Below are 20,131 nucleotides of genomic sequence, written 5' to 3'. Positions count from 1 at the left end.
AATGTTACAGATCAATATTGAAATCAGATCAAATATAAATTGAAGTGAATGAACTCCAAACTACATGTTTTCACAGCAGCATGATCTTGCGACCTTGTGAATTTAATGACGATTTTATCCAGCGATGGCTTCTCTGAGGGGTATTGTCTTTTGTTCTTCAAAAAAAAAGTTTGGGTTTTTTTTGGCTTTGAATACTATGAATTAATTTCATCTCTGTTCATGCTTGCTACTTGATGGCTTCAATTACTGAGATCTCTCCACTGGCATACTGAGAACTTAAGCCATTAAGATAGAGGCTACCATTTTTTGACAATGTTGGCAGAGTATCTTTTTCATCAGCCAGATTAACTGACAATGTTCTTTTGCCCGGAGTTAACTCTTGCATTTGCTGCCCTCCTAGTTCTGAGGACAATTTCCTTTTGATGGATGCAGCTCTTTGGAACTTGTCGTAAATTTCCACACTCAACCTTCTACGAGTCTCTTTTAAATCTGCTGTGACATTGGCCGTCCATTCAGCAGCATGAGCTCTCATCTCTCCGACCTAAGTGTAAAAACAAAATATACGTCAATATATGTCTTTTAATTTCCAATTTATTTATCTATGGAAAGGGACATTGGAAGGAAGAATGCAAAGCTGAACAATGAGTGACTATTAGGATGAAAGATATATTCGAAAGATGTGCAGGTTAGGTGGATAGCCATGCTAAATTGGTGCTTAGTATTCCAAGATGTGTAGGTTAGATGGATTAGCCATGGTGAATGTAGGGCATTATGGGAATAAGGCAGGGGAGAGGGCCTGGGTAAGAGTTTAATCTTTATTTATTAATATAAGTAGGCTTACATTAATACTGTAATGAAGTTACTGTGAAAATCCTCTAGTCGCCACACTCTGGCACCAGTTTAGGTACACTGAAGGAGAATTTAGCTCCTAACCAGCTTCCTTCGGACTGTAGGAGGAAACTGAAGCACGCACAAGGAGAACGTTCAGACACTGCAAAGACAATGATCCAAGACGGGAATCGAACCCATTCCCTGGCACTGTGAGGCAGAAGCGCTAACCACTGTGCCGTTGTGCTGCTCCTAGACACTCTGTCAGAGTTGGTGCAGATTCAATGGGCTGAATGGCCTCCTTCTGCACTGTGGAGATTCTACATAATTGGTATTAGATAAGAATTTGTTGAAGGAAGCATTTAGATGAATATAGGGAACAGATCAAATAATGCAATGTTAAGGAGCTTCCACAGGCACAAGTGCGATGGGTGTAATTGCTTTTGTTCGTGCTGCAATTTTTATGATTTACTGTGGAAATTCCCAAAAGAACTGATTGTGGAATTCATTTTAATTGTGGAAAAAAAACACTTCGTCAGACTGCTCCAAAAATTCAACTAGCATCTAATGAACATTTTGTTCTGTGATTTTTGAATTTTAGAAAGCTGTGTAAGCAATTTACGTGCAGCATTTCTTGATCTCAGTATATGAAAATGAACTATATACTGGATTGAAACAAAGTCAGACTTCAAAATTCCAGTTGATATGCCAGCCAGAATGCTGCAATAAGTAATTGAAATTGCCAATTAGGGGGTGGCTATGCTGAAGCAAGCTCCAGCTAACGCTTAGTATAACATTCAAAGAGACTAATGGTTCACTGAACAAAAAGATCCCTAACTCATTCTTATTTCTGCTATGCAACAGAAAAACAAATCAGCAAAACCTCCACATAGCTGAGGTCTAATGTAGTAAAATCAGACACAATGTCGAAATTGCATGACTAAAGAAAATTGCAGAGGTGCATTGGATAGAGTAAGAAAATAATGAAACCCAGAGTGAACAGAACAAGGTACGAGATGCAATTACTGTACCACTTTGTAGAATTACCTGTTGGACTGATTACAAGCCACTTTTAAATGTCATACTGCATCAGATATAATATATTCCATCAAGGTAATATCATGAATTTTGCCATAATAACAACAGTGAATTTATCACGGTGAATCTGACAGCAAATTCTATGTCTGCACACATACAATTAATTGCAAAAATCTATGGATGTGTAGTACGTATCCAATAGTTCTGCTCTGAAAGTGATAACATTGTGAACTCATAATCTAGAGGCCCAGCCTACCACAGTGGAGACACAGGTTTTCATCAAGACAAGTAACGGAATTGAAAGCTCACCTCAGTAATAGTGATTATGAGGCTATCATCGTTGTCATAAAACTCATATGGTTCATTAAAGCCTTTTGGAGAAGGAAATCTGCCATGCTTATTTGGTCTGGCCTACATGTGACTCCAGACTCAAAGCAATGTGGTTGACTCCTATCTGCCCTCTGAAGTTGTCTAGCAAGCTACTCAGTTCAGGGGCAGTTAGGGATGGTCAATAAATGCTGGCCTTGTCAGCGATGCCCAGATTCCATCAAAAATATAAGAAAAATGTTGAAAATATTGACTGATATATTTACGAGTAAATGAGATTTTGATAGTCGTAAGTGACAGAACATAGAACATAGAACATAGAACACTACAGCACAAACAGGCCCTTCGGCCCACAAGTTGCGCCGATCACATCATCACCTACCAACCTACAGACCTATCTATAACCCTCAATCTCATTAAACCCCATATACTCATCCAGAAGTCTTTTAAAAGACCCCAGCGAGTTTGCCTCCACCACCACTGACGGCAGCCGATTCCATTCACTCACCACCCTCTGGGTGAAAAACTTACCCCTAACATCACTTCTGAACCTCCCTCCCCGCACCTTAAATCTGTGTCCTCTCGTAGCGACCATTTCAACCCGGGGAAATAGCCTCTGAGAGTCCACCCTATCTATTCCTCTCAACATTTTGTAAACTTCTATCAGGTCGCCTCTCAACCTTCGTCTCTCCAGGGAAAAGAGTCCCAGCTCCCTCAACCTAACTTCATAAGGCATGCCTCCCAGTCCAGGCAACATCCTTGTAAATCTCCTCTGTACCCTTTCAATAGCTTCTACATCTTTCCTATAGTGAGGCGACCAGAACTGCGCACAATACTCTAAATGAGGCCTGACAAGGGTCTTACAAAGTTCCAGCATTACCTCCCGACTCCTAAACTCAATCCCTCGATTAATGAAGGCCAGTACACCATACGCCTTCTTGACCACCTCCTCCACCTGCGAGGCCGATTTAAGAGTCCTGTGGACCCGGACCCCAAGATCCTTCTGCTCCTCAACACTACTCAGACTTCTGCCCTTGATAGTGTACTCGTTCATCCCGTTGGTTCTGCCAAAATGGACGACTACACATTTATCCGCGTTGAAGTCCATCTGCCACTTTTCCGCCCAGTCCTGCATCCTATCTATGTCCTGCTGCAACTTTTGCCATCCTTCCAGATCATCCACAACACCACCGACCTTCGTGTCATCAGCGAACTTACTTACCCATCCCTCCACTTCCTCATCCAGGTCATTTATGAAAATGACAAACAACAAGGGTCCCAGAACAGATCCTTGAGGCACTCCGCTGGTGACTGACCTCCATTCAGAAAAAGCCCCATCCACAACCACTCTCTGCCTTCTGCAGGCAAGCCAGTTCTGGATCCACAAGGCCAAAGGCCCTTGGATCCCATGCCCTCTCACCTTCTCAAGAAGATAATTAATGCTGAGCAGCCTCCCCTATAAAAATAATTTTATAATTCCGAAGTATCATTCCCTTAGCATTAAGGATGGATGTGTTAAGAAAGATAAACATTAAATTAAGATTTTAGGAGTTTTTATTGACTTTGGCAGCTTTGCAGTCCATTGGGAACACTTGTTAGTTTGTCCCAAGGAGGGAGGGCTGGGGGCTGGGGGGCGATGATTTGGTTCTCTCTGCAGTGTTAACTGAAGAAGTTGTCCTCTTCCTCTCTGCCTATGCCTGGTATACAACTTGTCTCCAGCAAACAAGCAGATCGAGAGATCCTTCTTGCTTCATTGTTCTTCTGCTCATGCTATTCATTGGTTGAAGCCAGATTGTAACCCATTATTCCTGTGTGGTCCACGGGAGCGAAGCAGTTATGTGTTGCATTCACCTTAGAACTTGTTACACATTCTGAGGTGTAAATCAACAGGAGACGGATGTTTTTCGATATCTGATGAGATGTAGTCAACAGTCCCCATTGTCCTGACAAAAACCAGGAGATTAGTCCAGACTTTTGCATTTTCCATATCTTTCTTCAAAACTGTCGCTGTTTGAAGTGGGGCTTGACATTTCCTCAGTGTGAAATTCCATATCTTCCCAGGAAGGTCTGTCAGGATAGTCTACATTGGAGTTTTCCAGAAAGTAGTCATTTTGCAATATCAGTCATCTTTGGTCAATGTCTTTGCTTGTTTCTTTAAAAAACACAAGTCTTTCTTAAAAAGTTCAATATGCTTGTCGGTAGCTGGGGAAGACGTGGATTCTCCTTGCCAGTTCTCCATTTGTCAGGACCTGCTGTAATTCCTGCCAACGTGACGTCATGCCAGCATGGGGGGCAGGGGGGTGGTTTTCAATGGGGGGTGGGTGAAGTCCGTTAGTTACATGTAAATGGATAATAATGGGGTTCCTGACCTTTCATCGTGAGAACCCCATAATGTCATTGGTGGGGGGAGGGGAGGAATTGGAAAGGTCACCCAGCTGGCATAAAGGCCGTTTAGGGGCTGTGGATTCTCCGCATCCAACCGCTGAAAACAAGGATGGAGAGTCCTGGCTCAGGTCTTAGACTGTGGGGATTGTTTACAGTCCCAGCAGTGGCCATTACTGCTTCTGGCACTGCAGCTGTCTAAAGTGGGTCTCCTTCCCAAGTGAGAGGTTGGAAGTTCCGGTTCCAGCCAAGTTGACACTCCTCGGCGTGTCAAATCATTCTGGGGCAGTCAACATAGGCTTGGACATGTTCTCTACTGACTTATATGGGACAGTAAACTGCACCATCCTAAACTCCTGGCCAATGATTCTGCTGGAACCCAGTGGAGAAAAGCACATGGCTTTGCTATAGTGTAAAAAACACAAAGTTAATCAACCATAACAATCACCAAAAGTGAGCAATTTGGTGAATTGGTCGACTTAAGAGTGACTCGATTCCTGATATCCCTATTTATGTTACTGAATGCTGTTCCTTCATTTTCTGGTCAGCCGTATTGATAGAAGTAGAACATATTAATATGCTGTGATGTGAATGATGATTTTCCCACGTTCGAATTTCTGTAGCTGAGACCAGCAAGGCTGATGAAGTGAAAGAATATTTTAAATTGACAACAGAAGCCTGTACAGAAGTTGGCAGGGAGTCATTTAAATTGTACAGCTTTGAAGAAGCAGAGTACATTCAACTGTAGCTGGGCAAGGCCATCTCATTGATCAGGAATATGTATGCAGCCCATGAAATTGGTTCTAATCCAGAGAGGCCAGTGAATGCACTGAAATCAAACACATTTCTGTCCAAAAGAATCAGGGCATTAATCAGCCCACCTCAGTTCCAGCTTGCCTTAGTAATTGCCTTCGAGTTAGAAAGTTGTAGGTTCAAGATTCACTCCGGAAGGAGGATAAATAAAATAGATAGAATGTTGTGCTGCACTATTGGAAGTAAAGTTTCAGGTGAACTATTTCCACCTATATTTTCATATCCTGTAGCACTAAGGGGTGGCACAGTGGTTAGCACTGCTGCCTCACAGCGCCAGGGACCTGGGTTTGATTCTCAGCTTGGGTCACTGTCTGTGTGGAGCTGGCATGTTTTCTCCATGTCTATGTGGGTTTCCTCCGGGTGCTCTGGTTTTCTCCTAGAGTCCAAAGATGTGCGGATTAGGAGCATTGACCAAATAGGCACTGGGGTGTGGCGACTAGGGGATTTTCACAGTAACTTAATAGCAGTAAGCCAACTTGTGACTAATAAATGAACTTTACTATAACAGCAGACCATTCTTGTATCTAAGATTATTCCCTGAACCATTCTTTGTACTTGATCACATTAACAATTTGTAAATCTTGTTATATGCACTTAGATTCATAGAATCCTACAGTGCAGAAGGAGGCCATTTGGCTCACCGAGTCTTCACCCACCACAAACCCACCTAGGCCCTATTCCCATAACCCCCTGCATTTATCCTCACTAGTCCCTTAACATTAAGGGGAATTTAGCATGGTTAATCCACCTAACCCGCACATCTTTGGACTGTGGGAGGAAACCAGAGCACCCAGAGAAAACCCACGCAGTCAGGGGGAGAATGTACAAACTCCACACAGACAGTGACTCAACCTGGGAATTGAACCCAGGTCCCTGGTGCTGTGATGCAGCAGTGCTAACCACTGTGCCACCGTGCCGTCCTATGACACTTCAGCTGCCTTGTTCACCTATGAAAATAATGCTATGCCTCAAAATAATTTCATTATTTGTGAAGCATCTAGGTGCTATATACATTTTAAATGCATCAGTCCTTTCTCTTCCTTATGCTCCTGGAACAGTCAGGATGATAACTGCCCCAATCCCCAGCCTAGCAATAACAGCGAGAAATGCTTGATGGAGAGAGAATGGGAATGCTTGTCATGAGTTTCATTCCTACTGAGATAAATTATCCAGAACGTGTACAAAATTCCTCTCAACAGCTGGTCTGTCCTACTTCTACACATTTTTAGCCCAGAATCTCTGTTTCCCAATATGGGGGAAGGCAGGGTGGGGGGGGAGGAGTCTTACCCCAGAAGTTGCACAGGGGAGCCCCCCAAATGTCCCTGTGTAAGGATTATATGATAATTACCTATGAAGTTTAAGCTTCAGATGGGAATTATCTTGTACCTGGAACCCTCCTGTACTCCCATTTAAATTGGAGACTATGGCCGGAATTTTACCAGCACTCCTGTACCAGAGTTGGGGCTGGTGAGACTCGTAGATCGGCATTCTCAGTTGGCCTCAAGAGGCACCTTACGAGTTTCAGGCAGGCGAGGCGGTAAAATTCCAGCAAATGAATGGGTCCAACTCTTTTAGCAGAACTCTTTTACATGGAAAAAGTTAAGAAGAATTAAAACCAACCCCAACAACTGGGAGGCTACAGTACAGATTTCCCATTAGACCCCTGGCCCAACACTCCCAGCACTTCTCTGCTCCTCTACCATCCACCACCCCTCCCCCAACTACCTTCCCCAACCACCCCCTCTGAAACCTTAAACACTGACAACCCCCAACCCTGCCTACACCCCAAACCTTGCCACCCCTCTGACATCCCGCGACTACATCCTCCCCCCTAACAATCACCACTGACCATCAAGCTACCCCTGTACTCTGTTGACTATCAACCGAACCATCTCTCCAACCACAACTGCCCCATCCTCCCTGACTACAGAAATGGGAATGCACAATGTTCAATGTGATTTGCAACCCCTCAGCCCATGTAACAGTCCATATCTACAAGCACCAAGTCCCAGTCAACATTCAGGCTTAGACTGAAAGTGGCATGTAACATTTTTTTCACTTAAGAATCTAAGTCTCCCCTTGGATTCAATGGTACAGCCATCACTGAATCCAGCGCCAACAACATCTTGCATGTTACCATTAACCAGTAACTTAAGTGTACCAGCCATATAAATGTTGTGGCCAAAAGGGCAGGTCTGATTGTTAGGAATCCTTTCACCAGTAACTCATATCTTGAGCCCCCAAACTTGGCCACCATCTACAAGACAGGTGTATAACGGGCTATACTCACATGCTTAGATGAGCTCCATAAACACTCAAGAAGTTTGATGTCATCCCAGACAAAGCAGCCTGCTTGATTGATGTCCCATCTATAACTTTAAACATTCACTCCCTCTACACCAGCATGCTTTGGCTGCAGTTTGTGCCACGTACAGAATGCACCGCAGCAACTCACAACTTCCTTCGACAGTATCTATCTAACATTCAACATCTACAATCTACAGCATAAAGGAGCAGATGTGTGGAAACATCACCACTTACAAATTCAGTACCAAGCCACACACTATCCTGACTTGGAAAAAATCCGCAGTTGCTCCATTGTTGCTGGGTCAAAATATGGAACACCTTCCCCAGCAGCAATGTGGGCTTACCTACACCACACATACACTGCAGTTCAAGAAGATGGCTCATCATTACCTGCTCAAGTACAATTAGAGATAATCGATAATTTCTGGTTTTTCCAGTGGCGCTCACATCACAAGAATTAAATCACAAGAATAGATATTAAAAAAAAACAGACCATTCAGTCCAACTACTCTGTGCCAATGATTGTTCTCCACATGAGCCTCCTCCAGTTCTCTTCTCATCCTGCCCACCATCTCTCCATTATCCTCGCCCTCAGTGGTGTGCATCAAACCTCAGCTTAAATCTTTCAGCCACTGAGTATGTCAGGAAATTCCACATTCTCACCATCCTCCGGGTAAATTTATTTTAATTTGATTGGTTATTAGCTAACTTATCTTTGTCACCTTGCTCTGGACTCACTCACGTGAGGAAAAAAAGGCAATTGACTTACTCCTTTATCCATTTAAAATTTCTATACTCTGTCATTGTTTTCTATGCTGCCCCTGTGATAAAAGAACCAATTAAAAAAAAGCTTACATTTATAAATCATCTTTTATGACCTCAGGACATCCCAAAGCACTTTATCGTCAATTAAGTACTTTTGAAGTGTAGCCACTGTAATGTAGGAACATAATTTAACAACATAATCCCAGGCCACAAGCACCATAGGTGATAATGTATAAACTACAAAAATGCCACATGCAAAATGTGTTTAGATGCTTTACAAATGTGGGCTAAGATTTTTAAAAAGATCAATTTCACTGAAAATCAAAATCGAACTAATGGAACAAAATATATAGACAGTACTAAAGATTGCTTTTAAATCAAGACTTGTACGGGGGTGGGGGGAAGATCAGGTGACTAGGAAGGGACACCAATTTAGAGGGATGGTCAATGGACGAGACTCAACAGTAAGTGAAGCTTTTATTTCTGAAAAAAAAACAAGGTTGTATTAAAGAAATAGATGTAAATGGTTAAGAGCAACATACCTCTTCTTTTGTTTTCCTTGATATGACACGAAGCCAATCTCCAATCATACTCAGAACTGCAGCAAAGTAAGCAAGTCCTACTAGGATCCAGAACCATACAGCAGGTTTGTACCAGTCTAAATATTCTTTATCAGGACTCTCTCCTAAACATCATTAGAAGAATAGTAAATCAGTCAATTTCAGATAAACTATAGCCAGCAGTTGTTGATCTGATAATAGGACAGAAGCCAGCATTTTATTAAAGTGAAAGTTATGCCCTCTGGCATAAAGCAATGTTAATATGAAGCTTTCAACATTGGCTTATTAAGGTCAATGCAACCCAGAAAGTTCAGCTGGCACTGTGAGCACTGTCATGAGGGAAATTATAACAACTGCAAAAGGTGTACAAAAATGGTCTACAGCCAAAAATGAAATAGGATTGGAAAAGTTCTGTGCCTAATGTGCTTGCTTAACAATTGACACCAAATTTTAAAGTTTTTTTTACAGGTTATTTTTTTTTTATCAGTGTCACAAGTAGGCTTACATTAATGCTATAATGAAGTTACTGTGAAAATCCCCCAGTTGCCACATTCTGGCACCTGTTTGGGTACTATGAGGGAGAATTTAGCATGCCCAATGCACCTAACCAGCACTTCTTTCGGATTGTGGGAGGAAAGCGGAGAATCTGGAGGAAACCCACACAGACATGGAGAAAACGTGCAGACTCCGCACAGACAGTGACCCAAGGTTGGCATCAAACCCAGGTTCCTGGCTCCGTGAGGTAGCAGTGCTAACTACTGTGCCACCATGCCGCCCAAATTAATAGTCCATTTTGGAGAGATTTCGAGAGATCATATCAATAAAGATATTACACCACTGAAGCTGCTGATCTTTTTCGAAATTTCACTATGGAATAATTGATTCTGAATCTGGGAGGAAAAGATCCATTCAAACTTCATTCTGAAGAATGGGAGAAGAAATGAAGGGGTTTTACACAGTACTTTCAATGTAGGAAATATTCTAAAATAGATTGGGTAGGCTACAGAAAATATTTAAAATAAATAAACGAACAACTGGTGGGCCATGCTGGATGAGTTATGGGAAATGACTAAATGTCTAACAAAAGAGATGGGTGTTGAGAAAAAAAATTATGGAGTGGTAAGAGAGGAGTCAAGGGCAGACAGGGGGTGGAGTGGGGGATGGGGGTTGGGGAACGGGGGGGAGTTAGGCAGGCTTCCAAAAGCAAGGCCTAAACAACTCACGGCTCTGTCTTCATTCTGAGAAGATGCATAAAAGACCACAGGATCAAAGGTGTGAAGACAGGAAGTGAAACTAGGATGCTGCGGAGATAGGGTAGAGCTAGGACATGGAGAGATTTGAAAATAAGAATGGGAGGGGTGCTGAACTGGTCTTAATGACGGGTCCAAAACAATTGTTGATCAGTTGATCTTTATAGCATACTGTAAAATAGTCAATAAAAAAAACTAATTCCAGCTGTAGAAAATGATTTCAGCGATGTTTTGCAAAGTCAGTCACATCAAAATTCAACTGAGGATTAGCAACAGAGCAATGAAAATTCCCAATGAGCTCAGCTATACACATACCTTACCTTCCAGAACAGCCTGCTCCACATCATACGATCACACATGTTAACTAAAAGCAGACCATTTTGTCATGTCTATGCCCTACTGCTGTTTTTCATCAAAAAATGACTTTTTTAAACTTGCTTTGAATTATTCTTGTGACCATCTTAAATTTGTGTCCTCTCATGCTCATTTTATTAAATCTTCCCTATTTACTCGATAATCTCTACCGAGTCATTCACCAACTTTTTCAGCTCTTGTGAAAAAGAATGTCAATCCTCTCATTTCTCACTTCAGAAGCAACACCCTCAAACCTGGAAACATTTTGGTGAATCTAAAATGAGCTCTTGCCATTGTTTTATATTCTTTCTATAAAGGGCTTGTTTAAAATTGTACACCATGCCCCAGGCTGCTGAACCAAGTTCTTCTACTTTGTTTTTCTATTTTCCACTCCTAGGCATTAAAACAAACAAGAATTCAGTTCAACTTTCTCACGGACTTATCTTCTTATGCAACCATGCTTAGTGACTCCCAAATCTTCACCGCAAAGTCTCTTTCTGCCCCAACCAAATTTAAGATTTTATTATCTGAAGTGTATTTGCTTTCTCTGTTCTAACTTCTAAAATGTATTCTGTAAATCTTTGCTACATTGAACTGCGTCTTTCCCTTATCCATCTGTTCTGCTACCCTATCTTTGTCCTCTTCTTTTCCAAGCCCAACACAATTTACCGCACCTCTATATTGGTATCATTAATAACTAATGTTCCCTCAAATACTAACTCCAGATCATTGAGGCTTATAGGCCTAGATTTTCACTGAGTTGAGATGAATCCTTTAAAAATGGCAGACTCCGAGAGATGGAATTCTCCCATCTGGGACTAAGTTCAGTGGTGGGAGCAGGGACAGGGAATGTTTCCTGCTGGAGAGGTCAATGGGAAACCATGCCATATCTTCCAGCTTCCACTCTCGAACTTGTGGTGAAACAGAATTCCCATCCATTAATTACACATCTAGGGTTTAGCACTGTATTCCATAGCAGGGGAAGTTTGATGGCACATGCCTCATCATCCAATTTGGGTGCCTTATTTAAAAGGGACCCAATATCACTGACCCACCATTGAAGCCAGAAGATGGACCACTTGAAAAAGAAGAAGGATCTCCAAGAACTTTTAGAGGCTGTAAGATGGACTTCCTCAATGACACTGAAGCTGGACGATTCACTGGATAGGTGCTCTGCCCACCCACTGCTGAGGTGTCCCAGGGTCCAGGGTCACTGGTGGCCTTCAGCTAGAACTTCGAAAGCAGCCCCAGGTATTCTTTAGGTAAACCCCAACTCTGCACGCCATGTTGTTCCAGATGTGCTGTGGACTGGCGACTCTTCCCACTGGCATCATGGGAAAGCAGATGTGGGGAGAAGATTCTGGTTGGCCCTTCATCTGGGTCCCCTCAGATTCACACCAGCCACCAGTTTTCTGATCTGCCATGGTGGGCACCTGTGGAAGATCCCGTGGGAAATTCACACTGGTGTAAAACCAAATTTTGGGCTTCTCGCTGAATTCCGCCCCCCCACCTGACATTGAACCCACCAGCTGCAGCCGAAGAGAATTCCACCTGGGATTCCCGACCTCATTGTCTCTTCCCATTCATCCATAAAGGCACATTTCCTTATTATTGCCTTTGAAGTCTAGAGATCAAAATGCTACAGCTTCCACTCTTCCAGCAGATGTGTGGTAAAACAGAATTCCCGTCTATTAATGGTGGCGCGGTGACACAGTGGTTAGCACTGCTGCCTCACAGTACCAGGGACCTGGGTTAGAGTTTACACATTTTCCCTGTGTCTGTGTGGGTTTCCTCCAGGTCCTCTGGTTTCCTCCCACGCTCCAAAAATGTGCAGGGTAGATGGACTGGCCATACTAAATTCTCCTTTAGTGTCAGGGGGATTAGTAACATAAAAACATGGGGTTAGAGGAAAGGACCTGGATAGGATTGTTGTCGGTGCAAATTCAATGAGCCAAATAGCCTCCTTTTGCACTGTATGGATTCTATATTCTAATATATCCTTTATGAAATTTGGATATTGTCCTAAACTGCAGGAATATGACGATTAACCTTTTGAAATGGGCAATCTCTGCCTACAAGGATGCCCACCCCAATCCATCACTGGAAGGAAGTGAAGTCTACAGACACTTTGCCAGGCTATGCCTGACTCATCTTGAAGGAAAAAAATGAGTAAACTTTTTCAATTCCTAAACCATGGGCAGAATTTTCCCAAATATCATTTTGGGCGGGAAAGCAGGGGCAATCTGGCACGAATCATATTGTATCCTAGAATCATAGAATCCCTACAGTATAAAAGGAGGCCATTCGGCCCATTGAGTTTGTATCAACCACAATTCTACCCAGGCCCTATTCCCATAACTCCACACCTTTACCCTACTAATCCCCTGACACTCGGATCAATTTAGCATGGCCAATCAACCAATCTTACACATCTTTGGAGTGCACTGAAGGGACCCTCATGTGAAACATGCCTGTAAGGAGTCCCCAGGCATGTGACTCAGTCGGACTGGCTCACAGTCGTGCACTGTTAACAAGGGGGAGTTCATTTAAACGCTCCCTTTGCACTCACAGACAGTCAAGCCAGGAGGATGGCAATGCAGAGAGCCACTCCATGCTTCATGGAGACAGATCTCAGAAGGCTTCTGAACGCAGTGGAAGAGAGGCAGGTCACCCTGAACCCCCAAGTGGGTAGACGTCCAGATACAGGGAAGCAAATGTGCCCTGGGATGCTGTGGTTGCTCAGGTAGTTGTGAGAACATCCAAGGGATTGAGTAGGCAGAGATGTGCTGGATCCCAGGGAACAGCTGGCTTCTAGCCAGATGTTGAACCACTGGAAAAGTTCTCTCAAATTGCTGGAGATGCAGAGGCAAAGCCAGGAACTGCAGGAGGGTGTGAAAGCAGCATTCTGGCTTCTGCAAGGCCACTTGGAGGAGTTCCGCAGCTGTTAGACACAAAAGATGGTGCCAGCATTGTACAGCACCCAGACCAAACCTGCAAGGGCGGTGACCACAATGAAAGCCTGGAGCAAGAATTTGTAGCCATGGGTAGCAGGATCCATGGGTAGCATGGCTGAACCTCTGAGGGCCATGGCTTCAGGCTTGGAGAGCATGACCCAGTCACAGAAAGCAATTGCAGAGAGGCTCCACAACTAGGTCCAGTTGCAGAGGTCCATTGTTCAGGGTTCTCACACCATGGTGCAGACAATTTTCGACCTCCAGGACTGACAGCGCCACATGGCACAAAGACTTATGGAGCTCACTCCAAATGCCCCGCCATTCCATGGAATGGCCCAGGGGCCCAGGAGCATCCTGGGGTAAGAGGATGCGCTGGAGGCCATCCCAGGGCCTTCCACCTAGGAGACCCCTGTTGTCTCCAGCCCTTCTGAATCCCTTCCTTCTGAACACTGGTGCATATCAAGAGTAGTGGGTTGAACAGGAGCTACATCCTTAACCCCTAGAACCCTTGTCCATATCCCCCAGAACAGTGTTTCCCCTTCCCCCCTCCACTGGACATACTGCCATTGCGCCACAGTGATGGATAAAGTTGGCTGTGTCAGTGAGTGACTGTGACCCTCCAGGTCCCGGCCCTCCAGAGGATGCCCGCCAAGGTGCGGAAATAGCAAGCCACCCCATTTCTGATGTGCATCCTGGGAGTCACTTATATGTTGCTCTAGGCCATGCAAGATTAAGAAAATTTAGGAGCACTGTGTGGGTGAAGGCAGACACAGTAGTTAGAGATAGGGTAATTGGTACTGTAAATAATCAGCATTAAATAATACTACACCTCAAAGCCACAATTCCTCCATGTTTGACTCATTTCCCATGGGGAGTATATCTCCTCATCTGTACACAGAATCTCCTGCTGCGCCCCCACCCCTCCTCCAAGTAATTCCAACGTTGAGAACTATGGAGACCCAAAGTGACAGACATCCAGGAATGAGAGCCTTGTTATTCACTGAATCTTAGGTCTTGCACCACCCTCCTCCCCATTCCTCTACCCCCTACCTCATTCCCCTCCTCCTGGAACATTGGGCCAAAGAGTGTTGCCCCCGACCCAACCCTCACTCAGACATGAGCCCAGACGTCTGTGTGCAGTCAGAAGACAGGCAGGAGTCAGGCTTAGGCAGCACCAGAGCAGCATCACAGTGAATGGTCATCACCCTCCCACCTTGGCAATTCACTCGCTGACACAGCAAACCCAGATTCATCACCCTGGCGCATGGCAATATGACCCGTGGAGGGGAAATGCTATTCTAGGGGGTGTGGACAAGGGTTCTGGAAGGGTAGACAACAGTATTGGATGGTGGACACGGTTCTTGTAAGGGGGATGTGAGAGTTACAGGTTCCCCTCCAGGGGTAGAGGTTGCTAGCTGGAGCTGCTGGACACCAAATATGAGCATCTGGCAGCAATCGGGGCCTCCCTGGACTGCCTGGTATGCGGGACCTTTGCTGCCACCTGTCCATCCTCAGGTCCTCCTCTGGCTCTCCCTCCACTCCCGCCTGGTCTGCTTCCTCCCCAGGGGAATATGCAAGGTCATTCTCCTCGAAAACATTGTTCCACAGCTGCACAAGATTGTGGAGGGCATAGCAGACCACCACAATGTGGGATAACCTCTGAGGGCTATACTGCAGAGCACCGCCACAGCAAGCTTGGCAGCAGAACCTCATCTTGAGCGTGCCGATGCACCACTCAGTGACAGATCGGGTGGCAGCATGGGCCGCACTGCAGTGGGTCTCCGCCTCAGTCTCGGGCCTCTGAACTGGTGTCATCAGGCATGACCTCAGCGGGTATCCCTTGTCCCCTATGAGCCATCCTGGCAACCTGGGATGGTCCTCAAAGACCCTAGACTTATCCATGTGTTGCAGGATGAAGCTGTCCTGCTATCGTCCTCAATGCACCTGGGCAGACAGTGCATGAACTATGACTTGTAACCAGACAGTCAGTCAGATGTTAGCCCTCTCCCTCACCCTCAGGATATCTGTCCCACCTTCTCTCTCTGAAAGACGTACAGCCAGCCCATTCCACATTTCAGTCATGAAAGTCCCTCCCACCAGAATTTGACCCCTGGCCATTGGCAGCAGCATGTGGCAGGTTGGGCTGAGCTCTGCGGTCCCCATGTAGGGAATGAGGGTGTCTGTGAGAAGGTCCTCATTAGGAGACACTTGCAGTATGATTCCTGGTGCAAGCTATCTCCAGGAATGGCAGAACAGTTCATACAGAAGAAAGAACCCTCCTAACTCCCATGTGATTAGATATATACAGTGCTCATTGTAGGAAGCACTTCAGAGTTAATGCAGTGTGAAGAGTTGTGTTAATATCTGCCAGGCCTGGTTTCTGTAACTGTTGGTGACGCTGGGGATGGAAAGTCAAAAATAAACCCATGGAGCCTTTCAAGCAGATGGAGAGCAGGGTAACCAGTGCAAAATTAGTGAGCTTTACAATTGGCATCTTTGGCAGTCCCTCAAGGGCCTCTCAGCTACCAGTGAGAATACTTGCCACACGAACCCCAACCCAGCAATGAGCACTGACCTGCAGACATCCAACCCCCCCAAGCCCTCCCATGGCCCCTGCACCCCACACCATGGCAGCAGCTGACTTTCCCTTATGCACCTTGGAGGTTAGTGCTAAGCGGTACTCACCTCTTTGCTTGCCCTTACAATCCATGGCACCTGGACCACACGTCAAGGGACCAGTAGAGATTTGTGCCTGAGTGACTTCCTGCTGGGGAGGTGGGAACATTCCAGGAGTGGGAGGGGGGATGATCAAATGCCAAACTTGCTAATGTGATTGAAATCAAGTCATAGAATCCCTACGGTGCAGGAAGTCAATCTCATGCTAATCAGCCTTGCACCCTTTCTGGGCGAGATTTGGTTTACACCAGTAGAAATTGCAAACTGTGTGGCGCCAGGCCCAAAACTGATCATTTTGCCACAATCCTTGCATTGACTATCCTTGCTTCAGCAAGTCGCACACCGAATGACCCCTTTTGGCACATCCGTGATGTGCTTGTTTCTGTTTTAGCTTCTTATGGGCACTTCCCAATTTGTGGGTCTTGATCCCTGCACCAAATTGTGAAGCATCTTTAGCAGTCAGTTCCATCGGCACTGCGATTTCAACTGCTGTCACAGTCAAAGCATGTTCAGTGAGCAATGCTCTTTGAATAGCCTCATTTTGGAGACCACAAACCAGACAATCTCGAAGAGAATCTTCTCATGGCTCTTCAAACTCACTATGTTGTGCCAACCTTTTTAACGTTGCCACAAACTGAGCAAAGCTTTTGCCTTCCACTTGATTCCTTCGGTGGAACCTGAACCAATCTGTGATGATCAGTGGCTTTGGAGAGTAATGCTCTTCAAGGATCTTGTCAAGTCATCATATGTTATAGATCTGGGCTTTCCTGGATGAATCAAGTTCCAGAACATCTCGTAAGCAATTTTATTTGCTTGTACAAAGCACTGAAAATGTTCTGCATAAAAATTCCATGATTTATTTTCTTCATGGAAAGCTGTCAGAAGTGTCTGTCAGGTCATTTCTCTTGCAGGCACTAGCAACTCGACGCTGCTCAGTATTTATTTTTTATACTGTCTTCCCAGTACACCTCTTTTTAGTTAGGGGACTGATAACTTTATGGCTGGAATTTTACCTCGCCCCCCCACCATCGCCACCAGCCACAGGGATCAGAGCAAGTAAGGAGCAGACCATGGAAAGGTCTGTTGACCTTGGATGGAATTTTACGGTTTTGGGGGGAGTGAGGCCAAAAAATCCAGCCCTATGTTTTTTTTTCTCCAAAAGACTCCAACTGTCCAGTAAAACATCCATTCTTTTCAAATGTGTTAGATGCTGCCTGGAATCTCATCCTTTACTGATTGGGAAAAACCCCTCTTTTGAAACCAAATCTCCCTGGCATTTTAATCTGTAATCCTGCTGTTGACTTTTCTCCACCCTCTAATGTTCGAAATGTGAGGGCCCACAATCTTTATCTCTTAGGATCTTTCCTCAATGTTCTCGATGGTCCTTTTCAAATAGGCAGGCAGTGACTAGTGGGGTGCCACAGGGATTGGTGCTGTGACCCCAGCTATTCACAACATATATTAATGTTTGGATGAGAGAACAAAATATAACATCTCAAAGTTTTGCAGACAAGACCAAGTTGGGTGGGAGGGTAAACTGTGACGAGGATGCAGAGATCCTTCAGCATGATCTAGACAGGTTGGGTGAGTGGGCAAATCACTGGTAAATGCAGTATAATTTGGACAAGCATGAGATTATTCACTTTGGAAGCAAACATGAGAAGACAGTTTACTACTGAATGGCTGTAAATTTGGAGAGGGAATGTGCACGGGACCTCGATGTCCTTGTGCACCAGTCGCTGAAGGTAAGTATGCAGGTGCAGCAGGCGGCAAGAAGGCAAATTGTATGTTGGCCTTCGTTGCAAGAGGTTTTGAGTACAGGAGCAGGGATGTGTTGTTGCAACTATACAGGGCCTTGATGAGGCCACACCTGGAACATTGTGTGCAGTTTTGGTCTCCTTTTCTGAGGAAGGATGTTCTTGCTCTCGAGGGAGTGCAGCGAAGGTGTACCAGGCTGATTCCGGGAATGGTGCGACTGCAGTATGAGGAGGGATTGACTAGGTTAGCATTGTTTTTGCTGGAGTTCAGATGAATGTGGGGTGATCTCATAGAGACTTATAAAATTCTCACAGGTAGCTACAGGGAGGATATTCCCGATAGCGGGAGTGTCCAGAACCAGGGGTGACAGTCTGTGGGTTCGGGGTGGACCATTTAGGATGGAGATGAGGAGACATTTCTTCACCCAAAGAGCGGTGAGCCTGTGGAATTCATTAGCACAGAAAGTAGTTGATGCCAAAACACTGAATGTGTTCAAGAGGCAGCTGGATATAGCATTTGGGGCAAGTGGGATCAAAGGTTATAGGGAAAAAGTAGGATTAGGCTATTTAATTGGACAACCAACCATGGTCATGATGAATGGTGGAGCAGGCTTGGAGAGCTAAATGGCCTCTTCCTGTTCCTATCTTCTATGCTTCGATGTTTCTGTTTGAATCAAAATCCCAACTCACTGCCAATTCTCTTTCTGTAATGTCCTAATTATATTGGGGGTTATAAGTTTTAACAGAAAGAAAAGACTTGGTTTGCACAATTAAATTCAAACAAACACACAGCAGGTTTTATTGAAGAACTGTTCTTTGCTCTGCACAGAATACAAAACTGAAACTAAAACAGCATTCTGAGCACATACCCTAATGACATCATCCATCAAATCAAAGGTTGCAAGCTGCAACCCTTTAAAAATATATAACAACCTGCCAGTGTGTGGCAGGGTGGCTATTGGAAACAAGGACTCTTTGCCCCATGATGGAGTTGCAGGAGTCAAAGACTGCAACTTTACTATATTGTCCTCGAGGAGGGTTTCTCTTCCACCCTGATGTGCTACTGGCTTTGGCCCTCTTTATTTGCTGACTTCTCTGTAGGCAATTAGGGGCACCTCCATGTTGAGGCAACCTCAGGCTTGCCTGCTACCTTTGCACTGCTGCTCTTTCCCAATGGGGTTACTGGCTGGACAACATTGGCTTTCCCTTACAGTTCTCTAATCTGCCCACCATCCTTAATTGGATGGAATGCCCAGAGCTTATTTCTTAATTTGCTGCGTCCAGGAATATCATGCCCAAAGTCCCACCCTGGCCACTTCTAGGTTCCTGACCAAGTCTTAAGGCCAATGTGGTTGGCTTCAGCATCTATATGGTGGCACGGTGGCATGCACTGCTGTCTCACAGTGCCAGGGACCCGGGTTTGCTTCCTGGCTCCGGTCACTGCCTGTGTGGAGTCTGCACATTCTCCTCGTGACTGCATGTGTTTCCTCTGAGTGTTCCGGTTTCCTCCCACATCTGAAAGATGTGCTGGTTAGGTGCATTGGCCATGCTAAATTCTCCCTAAGTGTACCCAAACAGGTGCCAAAGTGTGGCGATTAGAGGACCTTCACAATAACTTCATTGCAGTTTTAATGTAAGCCTACTTGTGACACTAATAAATAAACTTTAAGCTTTAATGCCAGCTGTGTGTCCAGTCTGCAATACTGCGGCAGCACTGGATTTCCGTGGATGGCCCATGTTTAGAAACAGATGGGGTGAAAACAAGAGAATTAATTGATTAATAGATTGTTCACCAGAGCGCAACTGTAACAAATGGTCACCAAATTGAAACATGAATTGTGGTTTCCTCTTTATAGATACTGGGCCCGATTTTACCATTTTCATTCTAAGTTCCGATTCTGGGCGTGGTACAGATCTGACTTAGAAATCCGCTTTCAGGCAACCCCATATGCTCTCAGCCATCTCCAGTCTGATTTGTGCTGTGGGCAGGGCTAAGCACTGCTGGAACGATCGGAGCTCTGAACTGCGCATGTGCAGTTAGAAAAAAATTTGAAAAAATGCGCCCATGTCAGATCGCTCCCTAGCCACAGAAAGAGGAGAAAGCAGCCCAGGAGTGAAAA

The 20,131-nt window shown here is 44.8% G+C and overlaps 1 protein-coding gene across 3 annotated transcripts in view; it reads right to left on the bottom strand.

The window, feature by feature from the left end:
• Positions 1-226: 226 nt before the first annotated feature.
• Positions 227-20,131, bottom strand: part of LOC145350605 (potassium channel subfamily K member 2-like) — a 136,103-nt gene continuing 116,198 nt past the window's right edge. Inside the window, exons 5-7 of one of the 3 annotated variants that reach the window (XM_080199807.1) lie at positions 11,906-11,925; positions 9,003-9,140; positions 227-541 (exon numbers count right to left, since the gene is read on the bottom strand). In XM_080199807.1, coding sequence (XP_080055933.1) covers positions 227-541; positions 9,003-9,140; positions 11,906-11,925 — 473 coding nt within the window. Of the gene's footprint in view, positions 542-9,002; positions 9,146-11,905; positions 11,926-15,117; positions 15,136-20,131 lie in introns of all 3 variants that reach the window. The other 2 variants (XM_080199808.1, XM_080199806.1) reach the window with 2 other exon arrangements.

The sequence above is a fragment of the Carcharhinus amblyrhynchos genome, chromosome 12 (assembly GCF_965287045.1).
Source record: "Carcharhinus amblyrhynchos chromosome 12, sCarAmb.v2.hapA, whole genome shotgun sequence".
NCBI lineage: Eukaryota > Metazoa > Chordata > Chondrichthyes > Carcharhiniformes > Carcharhinidae > Carcharhinus > Carcharhinus amblyrhynchos.
The sequence above is the reverse complement of the archived record's forward strand: the minus strand, read 5'-3'. Positions and strand labels throughout refer to the sequence as shown.